The sequence below is a fragment of the Populus trichocarpa genome, chromosome 4 (assembly GCF_000002775.5).
Source record: "Populus trichocarpa isolate Nisqually-1 chromosome 4, P.trichocarpa_v4.1, whole genome shotgun sequence".
Taxonomy (NCBI): domain Eukaryota; kingdom Viridiplantae; phylum Streptophyta; class Magnoliopsida; order Malpighiales; family Salicaceae; genus Populus; species Populus trichocarpa.
Genome location: NC_037288.2, coordinates 17,277,970 through 17,298,402, shown reverse-complemented (window position 1 = coordinate 17,298,402; position 20,433 = coordinate 17,277,970). Strand labels below are relative to the sequence as shown.

General features: G+C 33.8%; 4 protein-coding genes, 1 long non-coding RNA gene and 1 other non-coding gene across 13 annotated transcripts in view; 3 read left to right on the top strand and 3 right to left on the bottom strand.

Annotated features, from left to right (window-relative positions):
• LOC7461203 (pseudouridine kinase) overlaps window positions 1–1,490 on the top strand; it is a 37,364-nt gene extending 35,874 nt beyond the window's left edge. For 3 of the 4 annotated variants that reach the window (XM_052452109.1, XM_052452108.1, XM_024598461.2), the window contains 2 exons: window positions 28–586; window positions 1,006–1,490. In XM_052452109.1, the coding sequence (XP_052308069.1) occupies window positions 28–586; window positions 1,006–1,064 (618 nt within the window). In that variant the 3' untranslated portion in view covers window positions 1,065–1,490. The remainder of the gene's footprint in view (window positions 1–27; window positions 587–1,005) is intronic. The other variant, XR_008058984.1, reaches the window with a different exon arrangement.
• Window positions 1,491–1,566: 76 nt separating this feature from the next.
• Window positions 1,567–5,379, top strand: LOC7469980 (putative pentatricopeptide repeat-containing protein At3g18840). The gene is made up of 2 exons (XM_002306051.4): window positions 1,567–4,063; window positions 4,279–5,379. The coding sequence occupies exon 1, from the start codon at window positions 1,823–1,825 to the stop codon at window positions 3,854–3,856; it is 2,034 nt and encodes a 677-aa protein (XP_002306087.2). The 5' UTR covers window positions 1,567–1,822; the 3' UTR covers window positions 3,857–4,063; window positions 4,279–5,379.
• Window positions 5,380–5,779: 400 nt separating this feature from the next.
• On the bottom strand, window positions 5,780–5,853 carry TRNAV-AAC (transfer RNA valine (anticodon AAC)). Its single transcript has one exon. It is a non-coding gene; the product is annotated as a tRNA-Val (tRNA).
• Window positions 5,854–7,349: 1,496 nt separating this feature from the next.
• Window positions 7,350–9,953, bottom strand: LOC7469979 (G-box-binding factor 1). 3 transcript variants are annotated; one of them, XM_024598524.2, is made up of 4 exons: window positions 9,760–9,953; window positions 9,322–9,457; window positions 7,928–8,053; window positions 7,350–7,742 (listed from the first exon to the last, which is right to left on the bottom strand). In XM_024598524.2, the coding sequence occupies exons 2-4, from the start codon at window positions 9,379–9,381 to the stop codon at window positions 7,590–7,592; spliced, it is 339 nt and encodes a 112-aa protein (XP_024454292.1). In that variant the 5' UTR covers window positions 9,382–9,457; window positions 9,760–9,953; the 3' UTR covers window positions 7,350–7,589. The 3 variants fall into 3 exon arrangements, 2 of the variants coding, with proteins under 2 accessions (XP_024454292.1, XP_052308070.1); XR_002981158.2 differs by lacking the exon at window positions 7,928–8,053; XM_052452110.1 differs by lacking the exons at window positions 9,322–9,457; window positions 9,760–9,953 and adding an exon at window positions 8,353–9,309.
• A 4,500-nt stretch (window positions 9,954–14,453) lies between these two features.
• On the bottom strand, window positions 14,454–15,489 carry LOC7461200 (uncharacterized). 2 transcript variants are annotated; one of them, XR_002981188.2, is made up of 3 exons: window positions 15,301–15,489; window positions 14,837–15,168; window positions 14,454–14,700 (listed from the first exon to the last, which is right to left on the bottom strand). It is a non-coding gene; the product is annotated as an uncharacterized LOC7461200 (long non-coding RNA). The 2 variants fall into 2 exon arrangements; XR_002981189.1 differs by having other exon boundaries at window positions 15,306–15,489.
• Window positions 15,490–17,331: 1,842 nt separating this feature from the next.
• LOC7461199 (deSI-like protein At4g17486) lies at window positions 17,332–20,281 on the top strand. Of its 2 annotated transcripts, XM_024598944.2 has the most exons (5): window positions 17,332–17,471; window positions 17,591–17,627; window positions 18,616–18,865; window positions 18,970–19,257; window positions 19,615–20,281. In XM_024598944.2, exons 3-5 carry the CDS (start codon window positions 18,655–18,657, stop codon window positions 19,857–19,859), a joined length of 744 nt encoding a protein of 247 aa, XP_024454712.1. In that variant the 5' UTR covers window positions 17,332–17,471; window positions 17,591–17,627; window positions 18,616–18,654; the 3' UTR covers window positions 19,860–20,281. The 2 variants fall into 2 exon arrangements, with proteins under 2 accessions (XP_024454712.1, XP_024454713.1); XM_024598945.2 differs by lacking the exons at window positions 17,332–17,471; window positions 17,591–17,627 and adding an exon at window positions 17,658–17,775.
• The last annotated feature ends 152 nt before the right edge of the window (window positions 20,282–20,433 follow it).

Genomic DNA, 20,433 nt, shown 5'->3' with positions numbered 1-20,433 from the left:
CCCAAACTGATTTGGAAACTTTTACAGGTAACTTTTGCTTCACCTAATGAAGATGAGCTTATCGCCATGGCGAATGCTTTATCTCATGAAAATATGTTTCGTCACATTGAAAGGGATTCCAACAGTAGGTGTTCAGTCGAGTCTTTGTTCCAATTTTTGAAACCGGCAATCCTGGTTTTGCTAGAGAAGGGTATCAAGATAGTTGCCGTGACCCTTGGTGCAGATGGCGTGTTCTTATGTTCTAGAGGACCAAACGTAGTGAGATTTAGTTTGGATAGAACCAAAAAATATGGATTCAGTGGACAGTTATATGATAAAGTGGTGTCCAGCTGTCCTTCAAGTAGATTTTCTGGTGCTCTGCAGATTGAGATAAGCTCTCATCTTTTTTCTGTACATTTTCCTGCACTTCCTGCATCAGTTGTGAGGCTTACGGGGGCTGGTGACTGCTTGGTTGGTGGTACACTTGCTTCTCTCTGTTCAGGTTTAGATATTATGCAGAGCATTGCAGTCGGTATAGCAGCAGCCAAATCTGCTGTGGAGGGAGAGGCGAATGTGCCTTCAGAATTTAGTTTGGCCACTATTACAGGTATGCTTTTTAAGCTGAATCATTTTTGTCATGATAAATTTTGTTCGTAAAAGGAATCAAACAAATATTTATTATCATCTTATGACTTTCTAATAGCAATCATTATCAAAATTATTCTGAAGATAGGTGGTATTGCCACTTATGTTATCCAAGGCATAATTTTCACACATTTAGAAGTTAGAACAGTCACATTCCAAATGCCAAGGAAACTATCCAAGTATATTTCATCGGTGAAAGGTTGAAGACTATCCTGTGACCATTACCAAGGGGCATCCACTTGCTTGCCAGTGCAAGCCCAGTGCAGATAGTCAATCTGACCAATAACCTCGACTCCCTTTTGGTTTTACAAATAATATCTTGAATCAGATCATCTCATTAAGACTGCAAGTAGTGATTTTTTTGAGTTTCTTTTTGTGCAGACGATGCAAGGTCCATATATTCTGCTGCCAAAATTCCGTTTCATCAATCAATGCTTTAATCCATGTCCTATGTCTTTCGTGAGAAGAAGGCTCATCAAGATGTCATCGGATCACATTACTTTGCCTCCTTTTCTGCGGTGCTTATCTTGGCAGGGTTGGAATGGCCTTTAAAGCTAGCGATTTCGATTCCAAAAGCAGTGAACCACTCAGATTTTTGTAAATCAAACTGGAATTGAAGCTTCAGCATGCCCTACACAGTAAGGGCACCTTTCTAAGAATGATGTCAATCTCTCTTCTGCCAATTGTATTCATGTTTTGAGTTGTTGTCAGTTCTTGCTTGATTTGTATGAAGGGAACCACATTGTTTGTCCAACCTTGCATGGACATCAACTCTTTGTAATGCCAAAGGGAAACGTTTCTGTTTTCTTTTCATGCTGGTTATGAAGTTGGAAATCTAATGAAAAAACCACCCTTTCCTGCTCGGATCCATGCTATCTAACTATTTAGACCATGAAAGATTACTCAACCATATCAGTGAAAATCTGGCCACTATGTTTATGCCCAAAACATCACATTAAACATACAAGCCGAACAAGATCTCCCTGGCCAGAACCATTGGAGCCAGAGAACCCTACATTGTTACCCTCTTGCTTATAATGAACAACGTGTCATTTTTCATACACGACACCTAGTTCGCAACTGGACAACGTGTAGCAGAAGCTATCGTTTTCCCATTCTTAAGCCTCACTCTCTAAACTGTTCAAAATCGCTTCTGCAATTCTGTTCATGCGTTGTTTTCTTCGATGTATCTCAGTAAATGAGGTCCTTAAAAGATGGACTGATGCGACATGTCCGATCCATAAAGTCTGGTTTCACACTACCAATCTTAACCTCAAATCAACTCGTTCATTTATACTCCAAGCATTGCCTTATAAATGAAGCCCAGAAACTGTTCGATGAAATGCCTCAAAGAAACACTTACTCCTGGAACACTATAATATCTGCCCACATAAAATCCCAAAACTTAGCACAGGCAAAATCCATTTTTGATTCTGCTTCTGTTAGGGATTTGGTCACTTATAATTCTATGTTATCGGGTTATGTTAGTGTGGATGGATATGAAAGAAATGCCCTTGAATTGTTTGTTGAAATGCAAAGTAAAAGAAATGAGATTGAGATTGATGATCTTACTATTACAAGCATGGTTAACTTGTTTTCTAAGTTATGTAATTCGTGTTATGGGAGGCAATTGCATTCATATATGGTGAAAACCGGTAATGATAGAAGTGGGTTTGTTGTGAGTTCTTTGATTGACATGTATTCTAAATGTGGGTGTTTTAAAGAGGCTTGTCAGGTATTTAAAGGTTGTGAAAGAGAAGGAGGTTTTGATTTGGTCTCAAAGAATGCGATGGTGGCAGCGTATTGTAGAGAAGGGGATATGGAAATGGCTTTGAGGTTGTTTTGGAGGGAAAGTGAGTTGAATGATTCGGTGTCATGGAATACATTGATTTCGGGTTATGTTCAAAATGGTTATCCAGTGGAGGCACTGAAGTTGTTTGTGTGTATGGGGGAGAATGGTGTTAAATGGAATGAACATACTTTGGGTAGTGTTTTAAGTGCTTGTGCTGATTTAAGGAACTTGAAGATTGGCAAGGAAATGCATGCTTGGATTTTGAAGAATGGACTGGGTTCGAGTGCTTTTGTAGAAAGTGGCATTGTTGATGTTTACTGCAAGTGTGGGAATATGAAGTATGCAGAGTCATTGCATTTGACAAGGGGGGTCAGAAGTTCCTTCTCCATCACTTCAATGATTGTGGGGTATTCGTCACAAGGAAACATGGTGGAAGCTTGTAGGCTTTTTGATTCTTTGGAAGAGAAGAATTCTATTGTTTGGGCTGCATTATTTAGTGGTTATGTCAAATTGAAGCAATGTGAAGCTTTTTTTGAGCTTCTACGAGAGTATATAGCCAAGGAAGCTGCGATTCCTGATGCTTTGATCCTTATCAATGCATTTAACGTGTGTGCATTCCAAGCTGCCCTTGGTCCTGGGAAGCAAATCCATGGTTATGTATTCAGAATGGGGATTGAAATGGACATGAAGACGACTACAGCTATGATTGATATGTACTCAAAATGTGGAAGTATACCATACGCAGAAAAACTGTTCCTGAAAGTTATTGAAAGAGATTTAGTCCTTTACAATGTTATGCTTGCTGGTTATGCTCATCACGGGCATGAGATTAAAGCTATAAATTTGTTTCAGGAAATGTTGGAGAGAGGAGTTGGACCAGATGCCGTTACTTTTGTTGCACTTCTGTCAGCTTGCCGTCACCGTGGATTGGTTGATTTGGGTGAAAAAACATTTTATTCCATGACAGAAGATTATCACATACTGCCTGAAACTGATCACTATGCATGCATGATTGATCTTTATGGAAGGGCTAGCCAACTAGAAAAGATGGTCCTGTTCATGCAAAGAATTCCTGTGGAGCATCAGGATGCCGCTGTCGTTGGGGCATTTTTTAATGCATGCAGGCTAAATAATAACACAGAATTAGCAAAAGAGGCAGAGGAGAAACTGTTAAATATTGAAGGTGATAGTGGAGCTCGTTATGTGCAGTTGGCTAATGTTTATGCTGCAGAAGGGAACTGGGCTGAGATGGGGAGGATTAGTAGGGAGATGAGAGGAAAGGAGGCCAAGAAGTTTGCTGGTTGCAGTTGGGTATACTTGGATAATGAGGTCCATTCATTTACCTCTGGTGATAGAACCCATACAAAAGCAGAGTCTATCTATTCGAAGCTGGAGTTCTTGAAGGCAAAACTATATGAAATCGCTGGGGCATTCCGTTAGATAATGTTTTGAATGTTGGCATGCCAACATGGTTCAAAAGCTTGCACAACCTGCAATGAGGATGAAGAGTTGGAGACTTCGAGTAGCCGCAGATGTTTAGCAGGTCTATTGAAATATTCAAAAGCTAGTCTATCGTGAGAGCACTTCATGATTGTCTTTATTGGGAAAGATGAGAAGATCATGTTCTAATTCCAATGGCCCTTTCTGGTATGTGCATACGGCAGTGTCAGATTCCTCACGTGATGCTTTATCCCTGCATGCTAAGAAACAAACTCCGTAGTGCATTGGTCAATGATGTCTTACCACCAGAGTCATATCAATCTTAATAGTCATGCAAGATTGTTTTGTGCTTCAAATAACCTTTTTTTTTCCAGATACAATAACATGTAGGAGTTTAATTAATTTTGGTGGTTCTGAAACAGGATAAATAAATGAAGCTTTTGAGGAGAACTGTTACTGAAGCCAAAGCAAACTTCCAGACGAAGAAATGCTGCAGAGCAAGATGTTCAGTGCAGAAGCAACCATCGCAATTGTTCTGTTTCTAGGACTCGAAATTCTTCCAAGCCCAAGGTCAAGTCTCCCAAGGATTTTGAACAGCACATTTAGGCTATCCTTCCCACATACTATGTGCATTTTGTAAACTGAAAGTGTGGTAAAATGCTTCGTCAAGGAGTTATGCCCCAGTTTTAGCATGGTTTCGTAATGCTTCAGCAACACTACCTTGGTTTTTGAGCTTTTTATGCTTCAGCAACACCACCTTGTTTTTTGAGAATTTTATAGATAAATCCTTTTGATTTGGCTCAAAATTCTTTCATGAACTGATGTGCGTCCAGAATATCTCGTCTTCCGCATTTTTTTATGTGAATGAAATGAATACCTCAAAGCCAAAGAAGAAGAAAAAGAAGGTAGCTGAAGAGTGTGTGATGCTGAGAGCGATAATGAAGAGATTGATAATCCTTTAGACTCTGCCGATCTGTCTCTTGAAGCGGGAACCAGTATTACCGTGATGATTTGGAACAAGTTGTGAATGAAGATGATGACTGACTTGGCTTGTGATGTCGGTGATGCAGATGGGAAAGATCTTGACACCATTGATAACGGAGACGATGAAAGTGGGGATGCAAATGATGGTTTCAGTGGTTTTGACGAACGAAATAGATGACTGTAGGCGCATCCCCATTTGCAGGTCTTGAGTATGAGTATTGACTAAACGAAAGAAGGGAAAGTCGTCTGAACGAGTACCTCCTTAACAATGCTGGCTTATGTGCTGTTTGGAGCCTTCGAAAAGATCATAGTAGTGTTGTTGTATGGTCGTGATTTTTCTTTTGTCCACTTGGAAACTGAAAACTGATGCAAAGTTATAGGCAAGGTCATGCTTAATTAGGCAAGTTTGGTCGGTAGAGCAAGATATGACAGAATTGGTCACAGCTTATCATTGAGAAGATGTATGTATACAGTATACTATTACTCGCCTTGCCTTTTCTTTTCTTCCTGAATAATATTCCTTCAATCTCGCGAATCAATTGCCTGGTAGGGAAACTGATAAATAGTTGCTCTTCTGGGTTCTCAGAAACGCCATCTCCGTAGTGCCCCGCAGAACCTGAAAATTTTAAGCCTTTTTTTCAGTTGTGCTATAGATTTCAAGCTTGAATGCTTTTCCGGGAAGTGAAATAGAAAGAGCTTGGATTAGAGAGTATTTAAGAGTTTGTTTTGTCGTTGTTTTTTTTTTTTTTTTTTAGTAAATACATTAAAATAAAATTTATTATTTTTAACATTAATAAATCAATATAATCTAAAAATATATATAAAAAAGTTAATTTCAAATAAAAAATTAATTTTTTATAAAATACCATTTAAAACGGCCATTAGAGGGATAATGAATCGAAGGGGGTAAAACAAGATATTTACGTGAATTAAAATAATTGGCGTCGCCCGGACTCGAACCGGAGACCTTCAGTGTGTTAGACTGACGTGATAACCAACTACACCACGACACCTCTCGCTGTTAAAATTTACTGTAACTTAATTAGTTTAATTTATTTTCCTCTTCTGCGTTGAATTTCATTCGCGTATAAACTGCATCCCCTGTAGTGTATTTAACACGCACCCTGTCTCTGCAAATCGAATTCCATGGCGTTTCCAGGAGAGGTAAGAATCCACACTTCTAAACACTTTTCTGCTCTCTACTACTTTCACAGTCACTGGCTTGTATTTATTTGCATCCGCTACTCTCTGTCCCGTTTCAACACTTGATTTTCTCTTAAAGTAGGCTCAAATGAGTTACAAATCATGATTAAAATTCATTGTGTCTTTCTATTCTTGTTTGAATGTATAAACCTAATTTTATTTACCATAAAAACATGAATTCTCTTGTCTTGTTAGAGAAACACATGCCAGAAAAAAAAACAAAAAGAATTATTAAAGGAGGCGCTGCTGCTGCTGCTGCTTTTTGTTGCTGTCTTTCTTCTAGGTGGGCTTGAGACTGCTTCTTTCACCACTTAATTCCAACATTGTTGTCCGTACAGCATGGTTCTCAATGATAAGCTGTCGAGCGTTTTGTCATTTGCAGCTTGAGACAAAACGCTCGACAGCTTATCATTGAGAATCATCTGAAGAATTTATTTTGAGGTAAATTTTAATATAAAATAATAATCAATAAAAAGAGAATAGTGGGTTAAGCTAAGTAAAAAGAAAACCCTGCTCTCTTGCGCGCGAGTCAATGCCAATATTTTCTAAACCTTGCTCTCCATGACTTTTATAGACTTCGATTGCCCAGGTGAATCTCTGGTGGTTTCTTCTTATTGGTGCAGGCCTGCAATAAAGATTGTTGAAATAGGGTGTCGGCGATCTTTTGGTCGATCGGAGGTAGCTTGAATTTGCTAGTTAAAGTCCATTAATGGACCCTCTTAGATCATCAAAATAATCACATGGAGTTAATTTCATAAAGAAGATCCAGAGTAGCTTGCTTTTTGACTGCTTTCCACTTCGACTTTAATAATTCTCTAGGTTTAAATATATATATATATATATATATATATACACACACACACACAACATATAATTAAGAGCAACATATAATTAAATAAATTAAAAGTTATGTGCGTTAATAAATAAATAAAAAATCATTAATGATATTTAAAAATAAAAGTGACTTCTTTCTCTACCGTCAAAATCCAGCGACTCCTCTCTCTCCTCTCTCAACTAGAGACCAAAAAATAACAAAAATAAGCTTATGTACCAAAATAGAATTGAAACAATTTAAAGAGACCGCAATTGTATAGTTTACGTGATTGTTTAAGTTGGAGGACCAAAGTAAATGTTTTCGAAACTTATGATACGTCACTAATGTTTGCTGCATTTTTCATTTCGATCCTCCCTCTTCCAATCTCATCTTTTAATAAGAATTTAAAATCAACTGCTCCCTAAATAGGACTTGATCACCTAAAAACAAAGTTAAAGAATCAAACTGAAAAAAATTTCATAATAACAAATATACAGTGAAAATCCCACACATTTTAGTATATAAGTAATAAAAACCATAACCTTATATCCAATCCCATCCTCAAATCTTCTTGAGACAAGCTTCAGTACATGTTGTATCTATTCTTACAGCCATATAACCCACAAAATAGTAAATTTAAAGCAAATTGAGTGGATTAAGTTTCAAATCTACAGAATTTATTCTGAATGCCTGAATCTTCAGCAAAGATCTGATTTGCCTCAACAGAAACAATTATCTCCTGACTTCAAGTAACATACGAGAGTCAGCAGTTTGGTTCTGTTCACTTAAAGTGGTTTCCTCGTCATCGCTTTCAGTTTCAGCATCGGATTCCATGGCTATAAGATCTGAGATTGCGTCTCGCCCATATATCTTGGTTAGCGCCTCCTGTTTCATTGATCAATCATATTCTTTGAGTAGCAACTTATTTAATTTTGATGTTGAGGGTGAAAGGGGGAAAGCGAACAAATGAATTAACTCCAAGTCCCATTAGTAGTGAGTAATAGACTTCTTTTGAAGAAGAAAAAACAGACAAATTAAGAATATGAAAGAAGCTGGGTTAGGGGGTGAACCATAATGGATTTGTTTTCATCTTTAACTCTTTCACATTTCTTAAGAAGATTTTCCATCTCAGCTTTAAGTTTAGACCACTCAGTTCTCAATCTCACAGCCATTACTTGTAAATTTTCACATTCTCGCTGCATCATACAAAACATAAAATCAAAATATTAATTCTAACAAATGACAGTATTCGAATATAGAATCTAAAAGTTGTGATCTAAAGTTTTTTTTAAAAAAAAAACAATTCACAACAATTTGTCTTTTATTTTCTTCTCTCTGTTTTAGTGACATTCTAAGAAATGGTGATGAGACTAGTGGCTTGCTAGCAAGTTGCTCGCCTACCAAAAAAGAGGTTGTTTAATCACCTTGCACTAAGATTTGTTGAATACATTAAGCTATCATCATTAAAACTAATGACTGAGTTTTGCAGACTTACATTATTGGTTTCACATAATTTCATGTTTACTACCCGTCTTAGGCCATATTGTATATAAGAAGCGGGAAGTACCGGTGAAATGTAAAACCTGTACTGAACATTGTTAGCAGATAACGTAAGAAGCCAACATAAAAAGCCACCTCCCCCTTGGGTCTGGAATTTTTTCATGTGCCTGACATCCACATGATGTGACATATGAAAGAAGAAAGTTTAGATACTAATTGAAATAAGCGAGGCAAGAGATTTTGACTGATAACGAGGTCAATAATCTGCCAGTGGTGCATGGATTTTATACAGCAGGCCTGCAACTCTTGCAGGGACAGGGCTCTGGGACCCAAATCCACTCCACCCTGCTTGAAGCTGAGAACAAGATGAGACGAGGAGCCAATAGTTTTACAAGATAGCATAGAAGATGACATCCACCCTAAGCCCATCCATGATAAAACATACAGAACAGCCATGTGACCAGTAGTGTTCCTATAAACAAAAGGAATGTGTAGATGATGATAGGGATATGAAACGAAGTCCCCTGTATATTAAGTGAAGTTCCAACGCGGTTGACTCGAACACCATCAAGAGAAAGCAATTTAATCGTTTCTCCTTTGTCATAGACTGACGCAACTAAACCACCACAAAAAGATCACTTAAATTCGAAGAGAAGTCTAAAGAAGATCAAGCATTTTATGCTGAAAACATGGGTGGAAGCATCTCCAGCTACAAGACACGCCTATTCATTCGTCGACAACCACCACGTTCAGACCATTTAGGCCGTTAACGGTGCACCGCATTAACAAACACACACTTAAACATGGTCCTTAACGGAAACCCCTAAATGGTTGAACCATATGAATCTACACGTTCATGAGTGTGTATTATGTATACATGTTAGAAATTATTCATGGATAAATCATCTCATTGTTAGACTATTTCATTCAAAATTAAACTAAGAATGGTTTCATGAACACGAACCTGAGATAAAGAAGTTGATTTGGAACACTTAGCAGGTTTCTTGATACCCTTAGAATCCATTGATTTAAAGGCTTAGCAATAACAATATTATTTAGCTTGTTCCTTTCCTCAATCGCATAAGAGCCCAATTTACTTCCTGGAAACAGAAACAGGAAAAAAAAAACTATTTAGACCAAGAATAGCTGCTAGATAAACTAGTATTGCCAATAATGAACAGAAACTACATAGATTATTATACTACCTTAATCAATTCCTTAATATGAACCCATAAACCTAAATCTATCCTATGTGAAGAAAAAAATCAGAATCTCCCAAACTACCATTAAATAGTATTAATATATTTATCAAGATTTGTATAATTTAGAATGTCATAAACAGATCTCAAACAATTAAAAAATAAATAAATAATGTAGGTTTTTAGCAAAACAATTTGGTTACCTTCACAGCGTGGTTGCAAAACAAGCTAAAGAAAAATAAAATTAATTAACAGAAGCAAGCTCGCATTAGCATATTAAAATAAACTGAAGCGACCAAGAAAACAGTGTGAAAGAGTGGATTAAGGAGAATAAAATTAATTGAAATACAAAAAAACTGAGGTTATTATCAGAGTTAAATAGAGAGGGAGAGAGAGACGTGACTCGTGAGAGAGTGAGAGCGCGCGAAAGAGGACGGTGAGGGGGGTAGAACGGGTATTTACGATTGTTCCTTTCCAATCTAGAGTTCGGATGCTCTCTAAAACTGTTGACGGTTGCGATTGGTATAATTATAATATCTACGATGGGGAACATCCCAAATTACTCCCCGCATCTAGGTTCCTAAGTCACATTAATTAATTAATTAAGATTAAGAAAAAAAACTAAAGTGCGTAGAGAAATACTGTTAATCCACATCTATAACACTCTGGATTTTATTTCGTTTTGATCTTTTATTTCTTTTCAAATTAGTCCATAATTTATATGCTTATTAGGATTTACATTTTATAATTTATTTTAATTTATTTTTTATATGTTTATCTTGATATTGAAAAAATATTCTAGCATTGGGTTGATCCTTGATTTTACAAAAAAAAAAAAAAAACATTTATTATTGGGATGAAATTTAAAATTAAGGGACCAAAATTTAAAAAAAAGACAAAACAACAATCCTTTTGTTTTTGTTTTTTTCAAAAAAAGTGTTTCCAAGTCTAGTTCTCCATTTTTTATTAGTCGCCGAGGAAAATCCTAATCAAAATTGAAATAAAAAAACTCGATGACTAATAAACAATTATTTAATTTTTTGATGTTATATTGATTATGACTTTTTATATATAATTTGTTTTGATCTGTTTTTTATATGCTCATCACTATATTAAATAATTGTCTTGGTATCGAGATAGTGATTGATTTTGCAAGATATTGTTTTTTGGGTTCTTTATTTTTCTAAAGATAAAGAGTAAATGGACTAAAATTAAAGAATGGAAAAACATTGAAGTGCACAGGGAAGAATAGCATAAGCTAGTCATGAAACCCGAGGCAATGAGAAAGGTCAAAAAAAAAAAAGAGAAAGAGAAAAGAAAGAAGAATGGGTTGTTGGAGTCATACCAAACCTCCTCTTCCAACATGCACCACCTTATAAAAAAGAAGATGTTGTGATGATTCTTAGACAAAATCGATTGGAGCTCAAAGTAATTCTCATGCACCGCACAGAGACTGTAGGCCTTCTTCACACCAAGGGGCATGTTTCCTTCATGCAGGGCACTTCCTTCTTCTTTCAATTTAGTTCCTTAATTTTTAAAATCTCTTTGATTTAGCCATATATTTTTTTTAATGAATTTTTTACTTTTTTTCAATCTCATCCTTCAATATTGAATTGATTAAGAATTTAATTTCATAATTTGTTTCATTTTATTTTGCTTTTTACATGGTTTTTACATTTTAAAAAAACAACAACTTGACATAAAGTTGATGCTTGATTTTGTGATCGTTTATTTTTTTAACATATAGTTAAATGAAAAATGGTTCAAAAATCAATTTATTTAACTTTGTGGAATCCATGACTTAGTTTGTAGGTTTGATGAGGTAACCTGGGTTGCCTTAGTTCATGTTTGGAAGGATATGTTTTTTTTATTTAATTGAACTTGATTTTATGATCATGTTTTTTTTTTATAATATAGTTAAAAAAATAGTTTTGGAAAAAACCATGTTATTAAACTTCAGAGAGTTCATGAATCAGTTCATGAGTTTGACGGATTAACTAGAGTTGATCCGGTTTGCAAGTTTGGTATGTTAATTTCTTTTTTTATTTTATTTTTCAATATTAATTTGGTTGGGGATCTGACTTTATAATTTATTTTATTTTTTTATATATGGGGTTATCGTGGTCTCAAATAAACATCTAGGCATTGTGCTGGTTCTTGATTTTGCGAGTATTTATTTTTATATTATGTAATTAAATAAAATTAATTTTTTTAAAATAAAGTTATTAAACCTAGTCGAGTCCAAAACTCAGGACGCAGGTTGACATCCAATATGTCATCGTCTCAAAATTTTCTAAAGAAGTTATCATCTTGAATTTTTTTTTTTTTAAAGCTAACCATGTTTTTATAAATCATTAGAATTGTCTTCGGACACATGTGAAGTCAATCGATTCATGTCGAGACAACTTCCATACAGTTTAATTTGAAACTCGAGCTATGCAAGGAGTTAAGACATGAGATTTCAAAATTTGCATGCTTGACCGGGTTTAATAACATAACCAAAAAAAAATCCCACATGATCTTGACATTTATTTTTTACTTTTAAAAAACTTTCAGCTTGACTAGCGCTAGAGCGCAGACTAATAGACTTGTTAAATATTTAAATAATGTATTTTTTGTTACAAAAGTATTTAAAAATATAATTATGATTTTAAAATTTTTATACTTTAAATAAGTATTTATTTGAATTTTTTTATTTTATAGTTTGTTTTTCATAGTTTTTAAAATTAGAAAAAATATATATTTATTGTGAACTCCTAAAATCACCCCCTTCTATTTTGTAAATTTTTAGATATAATGAAAAAAAAAATCTATGTATATTCGTACATGTTAAATACATTATATATTATTTAAAATTTGTTCAGAAATTTTATTTATATTTGATAACAATATATTATTTAAATTTTATATTCTTTCATTATAATTTAAAGTATCTTTCAATCATATTTTTAAATTAATTATTTTTATAAATTATACATCTTCGCATTTTGATGTTTCATACGAACAATCATGTTTCTTATATAAAAAAAAGTTATACATTTTTCATTAGAATTACAATTTTAAAGAATGCAAATATTGCAAAAAAAATATGAATTTACTCCATCACTAGTCATTTATTTGGACATATGTGAAAATTGTGTGTTTTAGCTACACATTTTAAATTAATAATGTTTATATATTATACATCGTTATAATAAACAAGTTAAATTCAAATTTTATCTTAAAATATTTATTGTTCACTTTTACAAGATCAGTATATTTTTTAAATTATACATCATATCGTATTGAAATGTTACAAAGAGATACTAGACACATGTAAATATTTTTTTGTAAAATATCAGGTCAATCAAAGTTCAGAAACATATTATTTAAATTGGTTGAAGTTGTTGTTACTGTTTTGACAAATTTGCCAACAAAATGTTCTTTCTTGGGTATTTTTAGCCCAATCAATCTAGACCTGTAATGGGTTAATTTTGGACAGCAAATAAAGATTAAATAAGACTTATTTAGGGTCTAAACTTATGCATGAGCTTAGACTACAAGGATTTTTAATGTGATTTGAATTCATTAAAGAATTGAAATTCATATTTTCCTATGATACGTGTGGTGACTATATGAATATTTTAGTTTCCATTATATTTTATATATTTTGTCTATCTTTAAGTTCTAGCAACTTAGAGAGATCTGATCATGTAGTTTTTTGCTTTTAATTTATGCCTTTGAGTCTATATTTTCAGGTATATTAGTATAGGATTTTGGTCAGTTTTGTAAGTAAATCAATTTTACCCACAATGATAGTTCCATTAGGATTTTTATTTTCAAGAGTATAAATATTTTTTGTAAGGATAAAATATTCAGATTGGATAATACTATTGCTACCGAATTTATTCAGCTTGTGTAAGAGAGATTCTCGTATTCGTTGGTTCCCTAACAAAGTAAATTGTCTTATTAAAGATTAACTGGTTTCGTAGCATATTCCTTATACTTTCAATTTACGAATTGATATTTATAGAGTGGAGGGTTCTTATTCCAACAATGATGGTGTATTAGAACATGTTTTTATTGTGTTATACTCCTATTAAACATGTTTTGGTTTTTTAAAAATTATTGTTATTTTTATTATGAGTTTGTGTGACCACATTACTACAATATATATAAAGGTATTAAACGTATAAATCATGTTCCGATGAACAAGCTTATCTCTTATATCACAAGCAATGTATTCTTTTTTTTTTTTTAAATAATAATAAAAAATTAACAATTGTAAAAAATCACAACTTTTCCTCACAAACAATGACCATTATGACTTTTCATTGCATATTCAATAAAATATTATAACTTTTAGTTGCATATTTTAAATTAATATTGTTTATAAATCATACACCTCCACCTCCTCCTCCTCTTGTTTTTGTTTTTTTTAATGAAGAATCACATAACATCTTATCATATGATGGCTGCTGGAGACTTACATTATTGTTAATTTCAGGGACGTGAGATTAGTTAAGGTGCATATAAGTTGACCTAGACACCCACATTAATAAATAAATAAAAATTACAAATAACACATCCTCACATTCTCATGCTCTTTTATAAATTATTATATCTCTTGCATCAAGAGCACTGTATTTTTTTTTAATTGGAGTTACGAATTTAAAATATTGCTGTTAAATATTACAACTCTATCTCATTAATAGTCGCTATGACTTTTCATTGTACATTTATATATTATTATGTTTTTTAGTTGCATCTTTTAAATTAATTTTTTTTTATAAATCATAGATTTGTTTTTCAAACCAACCCAAACATCACGATTAACATAAAAAATATTGTTGATGTATCATTTAAATAGAGAAAAACTGATAATGATAAATTTAATGAGGAACTAGGAAACGCATCATTAATATTAAGGAAATTGTGTATTGATCATTAATATTATCTGATAGTTATACAATCATTCATTTATGAGATCAAAATTGTTACAAGAAAATTGTGTATGCTGCAGTAGAGGTAATCTTAACAGCAATATCAGGAGAACGGTAATTAGTTTGAAGAAGATTAAGGAAGGAGTTCCTTCCATTGTTGTTGGGGGCTTGCCACCCCTTTCTTCTGATAATATTCCAGGCCCTCACATCCTTCTGCCATGCCTGCACACATGAGGAATGCCTCATCAAACTCCTGATGTCAGGAATAACCTGGTATCTTTATTTTGGAGGGCCAAGGAAAAAAGAAGAAGAAGGGTGACATTACAGAAAATAATCAAGTTTAATGCCATTTTCCTACCTGCAATCCTTTATCATTTGTTGAAATCTTTGTGCTCGCCTTCCTGCAAGCTTGAATTCGTTTATGTCATGTCTTCTCGAGTGCAATCTTGACATGCAGGCCTGCTGCTCTTCTTGATCTCTGAAATTTCCTGTCTCTCTCTCTGCATAATTTAAGCAATCTTCCGAAGATAATGAATTTACCAAGGAAAGAACCATTATAAGGAGGTTGAGCTCAAGTAGAAAATTCGGGTTTGCCTCTGCTAAATCGGCAAAGGCGCCACCGTCATCCCTCGTTTCTTCATGGCTTGTTTCTTCGACAAGTTCTGCCATTATGGCTAGCTATTTGATTATCTGCACCAAGAATAAGATTATTGCTTCAAGATTGTGATGACGATGTTCTTGGCCGATATAACAGTAGCAAACATCACATAAACTATAAAAAAGTACGAAAAGCAAATTCCATTACAGAACATGAAAACAAACCTGACCTCGGTTGATTTCGAACAGACACCGGTTAACCAAAGCAAATTAATAGATAATTTTGAAAAAATGAAAAAATGAAAAAAATGTCAGGTAGAGGACCAGTTCTTGGCCATGAATGGTTTCCTGGGAAGAGTAGCTATGAATTAGTCACCCACTGTTAATTTTTAGCTAATTGCGGTTCACCCCTAGTTTACTTGTGGTTGTGTCTATTCAAAGAAAAATGGATTCTACTAAGAAACCCATGATATATATATTTTTTTCTGTTTTTATTTTTTTTATTATTAATATGAATATCCAGGTTAGCTTGCGTATATCTAATTAATTTCACGAATTTTAAAAATAACAATAATATAAGCTTCTAATAATTATAAAAGAGATTCAAATCCGTAAACTCTGCTTATTCTTCATCTGCCTATATATAATTTTACGGGTTTAAAATTTTCATCGAAGAATTTCTAATTTTTTAGGCTACTTGAACAATTGATCTGAGTTATGATGAGGACAAGTCGCCTTTAATAAATTTTACCCTTTTTGTATGAGTTTTAAGATAGTAATATAACTCATGATAAAAAAAGATAATACTATAGGTTTATAATTAATAATGTGATTATATTATACAATTTTTTCTTTTGGTTTCATCCGTTTTTTTTCCTAGAATTTGGTCTCCTAACTCTCTCTCTCTCTCTCTTTTAAGACATCGACTCGTGATTTATTGGTGTTTTACATTATACACAATATTTTATTTTGGCTGTTTTTTTTTTAATTTATAATAATAAACCTAAATTTAATAAGCTTAAATACACTTTGAATATTAAAAAAATCCGATGAAAATGAATTCAACTCTAGACCGAGTCTAAAAAAAATTGGGTGCAGGCGCTACTAGTACCACATACCCAAAAGCTAGAATTACAAGCACAGAAGCTTTTGACTACAATTCTCACAATATTAAATTTTTGTTTGTTTTTATTTTTACGTTTTAAAAATATTTTAAAAAAATAAAAAAATTATTTTATTTATTTATTTTAAATTAATATATTTTATTTTTTAGATTATTTTGATATATTAATATTAAAAATAATTTTTTAAAAATAAAAAATATTATTTTAATATATTTTTGAGTGAAAAGTAATTTAAAAAACAACCGTAACCATATTTATATAATATAATTTATGCATAATTATATTTTTTAATAAGTTTTGTCAAGTTGCTATTGCAATATGCTATTCAAGTCATCACATATCACATAAAAAAATAATTTACATCTAATATATTTAAAACCATAGAGTAAAATAACTTTCAATTAAAGTTTATAATGAAATTCTAACATTAATGCTTTTTTTTAATAAAAAAATCCATATATTTGTAAATGTGCTATCAAACAAATGAATAATACTCATCTAAAGTGGTCCACGAAAGAAAGAAAAAAATAATAAAAATATTTGGTCTTCTGGTAGGCATTGAAACATAGGAGTTTTAGTGAAAGTTGGCAGGCATTTGTGAATTTAACCCTCATGGCAAGAACGCAATAAACTCAATTAAAATTTTGTTTTCATTTTTTATCGATTACTTTTTGTGGTGATTTATTTTTATTGAGTTTTATAGTTTAATCTAAATTATTATATAATTTAGATCATGTAATTTTTAAAAATATAAAAAATAAATGTGAAAGTAAAAAAATATAAATAGTACTAAATTATAAAATAAATAACAGTAAAAAAAAAACGTTATGAATTTTTTAAACTAAGGAGAATTCAGCGTGGCGTTACGTTATTAAGAATTTAAGAAATAAAATAATAAAGAACCTCAAGTAAGTAATATTGAGAATTTTTCAGGTACTAATAAATACAAAAAAAAAATGCTACCACCATAATACTTATTTTCCAGTAATTAATTACTTTTAACTAATAAATCAGACATCTAGCGCTGGAGAAAATAGAGAAGTCTCGTCTGATTTCCAAAAGCAACGCAGTCAACCCTCATGTCCCATCCCATCTGCTTTTACCTTTGCCTTTATCAGTAAATTTGAATCAATTATCATTGTTTTCTTCTTCTTTTCTTTATTGACTCTTCTCTCTTTCCTCACTGGACTTGCAAGAAAGGACAGCAGTTTCTGTGCTGACTCCAGCTTTCATTTCTGTCAGTTCCAGGACAAGAACAAAAGGGGAACAAATGTATGGGTCTCTGACACACACTGCTTCACCACCGCTGCATTCCCAGTAAATTTTGTTCAATTTCTGACCCTTAAAATAAAACAAATGGCAGTTTTCTTATGGCATTCCCTTGTCAACAGATGCTATGGTTCTTGAATGGATAACCTCTAAAGTCAGGTAAAGTGGGTCTCTTTGTTTTTCAGTTTTCTATCACGGGTTTGCTTTGTTCTTGCAATGTGCCTACGATTCCCAACTTTTCTCTGATGGGTTTGCATTATTTTCGTGGAATTCTGAGAAGTTTGTGTTTGCTTTTCTTTTGCGGATTGTGAGTTCTTGTTTTGTTTTTCTTTAGTAAGGAAAGTTAGTGTCTTTGATTCATAATTCTTCACTATGATTTTGATTTCTTGGATTTCCATTTTATTCCTTTAATGAGTCTGGTGTGTTCTTTCCAGTTCTGAATTTCGTGATTTGTTTTGTAGTGTTCACGGTCAATGTTTTCTTCTTTTGTTAACAATGGTGGTTTGTGTACCTGGCTTTTCCTTTTTGAGTTTGTTGACCTGATCTGTCTCCTTGAAAGAGCCATTTTCTTTGAGAATTATGTGTAGCAGATCCACTTAGTTGATTTTTCAGTACTGCAATCTTTTTGTTGGGAAGCATCCTATTGCCCATTTGTCCTTTCTTTTTGTCACAATTCGGGAATGATAAATGTCTACTACTCTATGAGTGATTTTTGACTTGTGTCATTGCTAATGAATCGCAGCACTTTAGGTTTACTCATAGGATCTGGGATCCTCTGGTGTAGGGAATCTATTGTTCATATCTGACTCGCAGGTTAATGCCATAACTTAGGATGAAGAACCAAATAAAATTGTATTGATCAATGCAGTTATCCAATACTCGTGTATCCCGATTAGTCAAGTTCTGTCTATCTAAATAGATACTCATTTCCGACCCTAATTTTGTCTGAGAGAGGATATAGCCAATTAGTTATTTATTGGTAAATTACAGCAGTTTTCTTTTCTGCTCCGTCAATACCATGAGGTTTCATCATTCACCCCCTATCCAAAAGATTAATTGCACTGTGTTTGGTTACTGTATTCTTTTCAGTTCTTTCCATCTTTTCCTTAATATGGAATGGTTAATGTCTGTGAGTGCACATTTGCAGATCAGAAATAGGCAGACTTCCTGGTTTCATTCTTAAAACATGATATCACGACCAAAGAATGGGTGGCACTCTCTTATGCCCCTTTGTTTCAGGGGCAAAGCAGTCACAGGATTTTGCATCTTCCCAAAAGTTAAATCATCAGGTTATAGCCCAGGAAACACGCCTGTCTACCTGAATGTGTATGACTTGACAGACATTAATGGCTATGCCTACTGGGCAGGCTTTGGTATCTATCACTCTGGGGTGGAAGGTTAGCAGGACTTACTACACATTGCTGTTGATGCCTTCTCTTCGAATAGATCACATATTTAATAAAATGCAATGAATCATTGGTGTCTTTATGCATGCTTACAGTCCATGGTGTTGAATATGCCTTCGGAGCCCATGACTACCCATCAAGCGGTGTCTTTGAGGTTGAACCCCGACAGTGCCCTGGTTTCAAGTTTAGGAAATCAATATTCATGGGGACAACAATCTTAGATCCCAAACAAGTTAGAGAGTTCATGGAGCTCCAATCTGCAAATTACAATGGTGATACATACCATTTGATTGTTAAGAACTGCAACCACTTCTGTGAGGATACATGTTACAAATTGACTGGGAACCGAATACCAAAATGGGTGAATCGACTAGCAAGAATAGGTATTGGATGAGTACCTTTCCTTTATGATACCCCTTGTGCCTTTTTTTGCATGAGGTTTAAATACTTCTCATCAGTTGATTGTTGTGGATAATTGAACCCACCCAAACACTCATGCTGCATTTTTATCATTTTATGTACGTTCCCTTCTCATCTCCTTGCCCTATCTTCAGTATTAAATGAAGGTAATCTCATGTAGCTTTTGACAGCAACAAGAAACAAAAGTTTAATCATATTTATCAGAGATTATTTACGCGAGCTGGGTGGTCATACACCGTGCTTCCTTCCTCGTGACTGTTTCTCCATATAATCTATTGCATACACTGAACCTATTTTCACTCGTTAACTTCTTTCTCTAGGTTCACTCTGCAACTGTATACTCCCAGAGGCCCTTAAAGCCACTAAAGTACAACATGACCCCAATTATCAAGAACGTGAAAGCGAAAAGAAGAGGCTAAGAAGTTCCTTCAGTTGCTTTTCATCAATATCAATGCCCCAAAGGGAAGTGTCCATGTCTTCATTGTTTCTACACTCCCACTACAAAGGCTGCCTACCACCATGGGAGCTGAAGAGGTCCAGAAAGGGTTCGATTAAGGAAGGATAAAAGGGAGTCTGCTCCACAGAAAGATAACCAGTTGTGGCTTTGCAATTGTGGGCATTTGGGGATATCAACATCTCTCTATTACCCACAACTCTCTCGGAAAGTAAATACGTGCTAGTTTGTTGTTTTTGAACGCTACAATAGATGACTTTACACCTCTTATCCTATTTCTGCGGGGCTGCCTCCCAGGACTTTTCTCGTTCTCTTCTAAGATTGTATTCCGATGTTATGCAAAGCCTGTTTGCATTGGCGGAGAACTGATGTGGATTTTTCAGTTGTCCACGAATTACATTGAGCTCTTCATTTTCAGGCTCTTGGCCTCTTGCTGACTTTGGCTACATGTGCTATTTTTGTGGCTAAAAGTTTCCTCTTGTATTCTCGATTGGTGCTGATTGCCCTTAAATTTCATTCTCATTATTTTACAACTTAAGTTGCTTTCTGTTCAACCGAGAAAAATCCCAACTAGAAAGACTCGAAAATAGCAAGATTTCCAGAGAGATTAATAATTAATAAAGTAAGTTAAAGATGAACCATACTTATTACTCTATGGCCTCCAGGTCTACGGGGCGTGTAACCT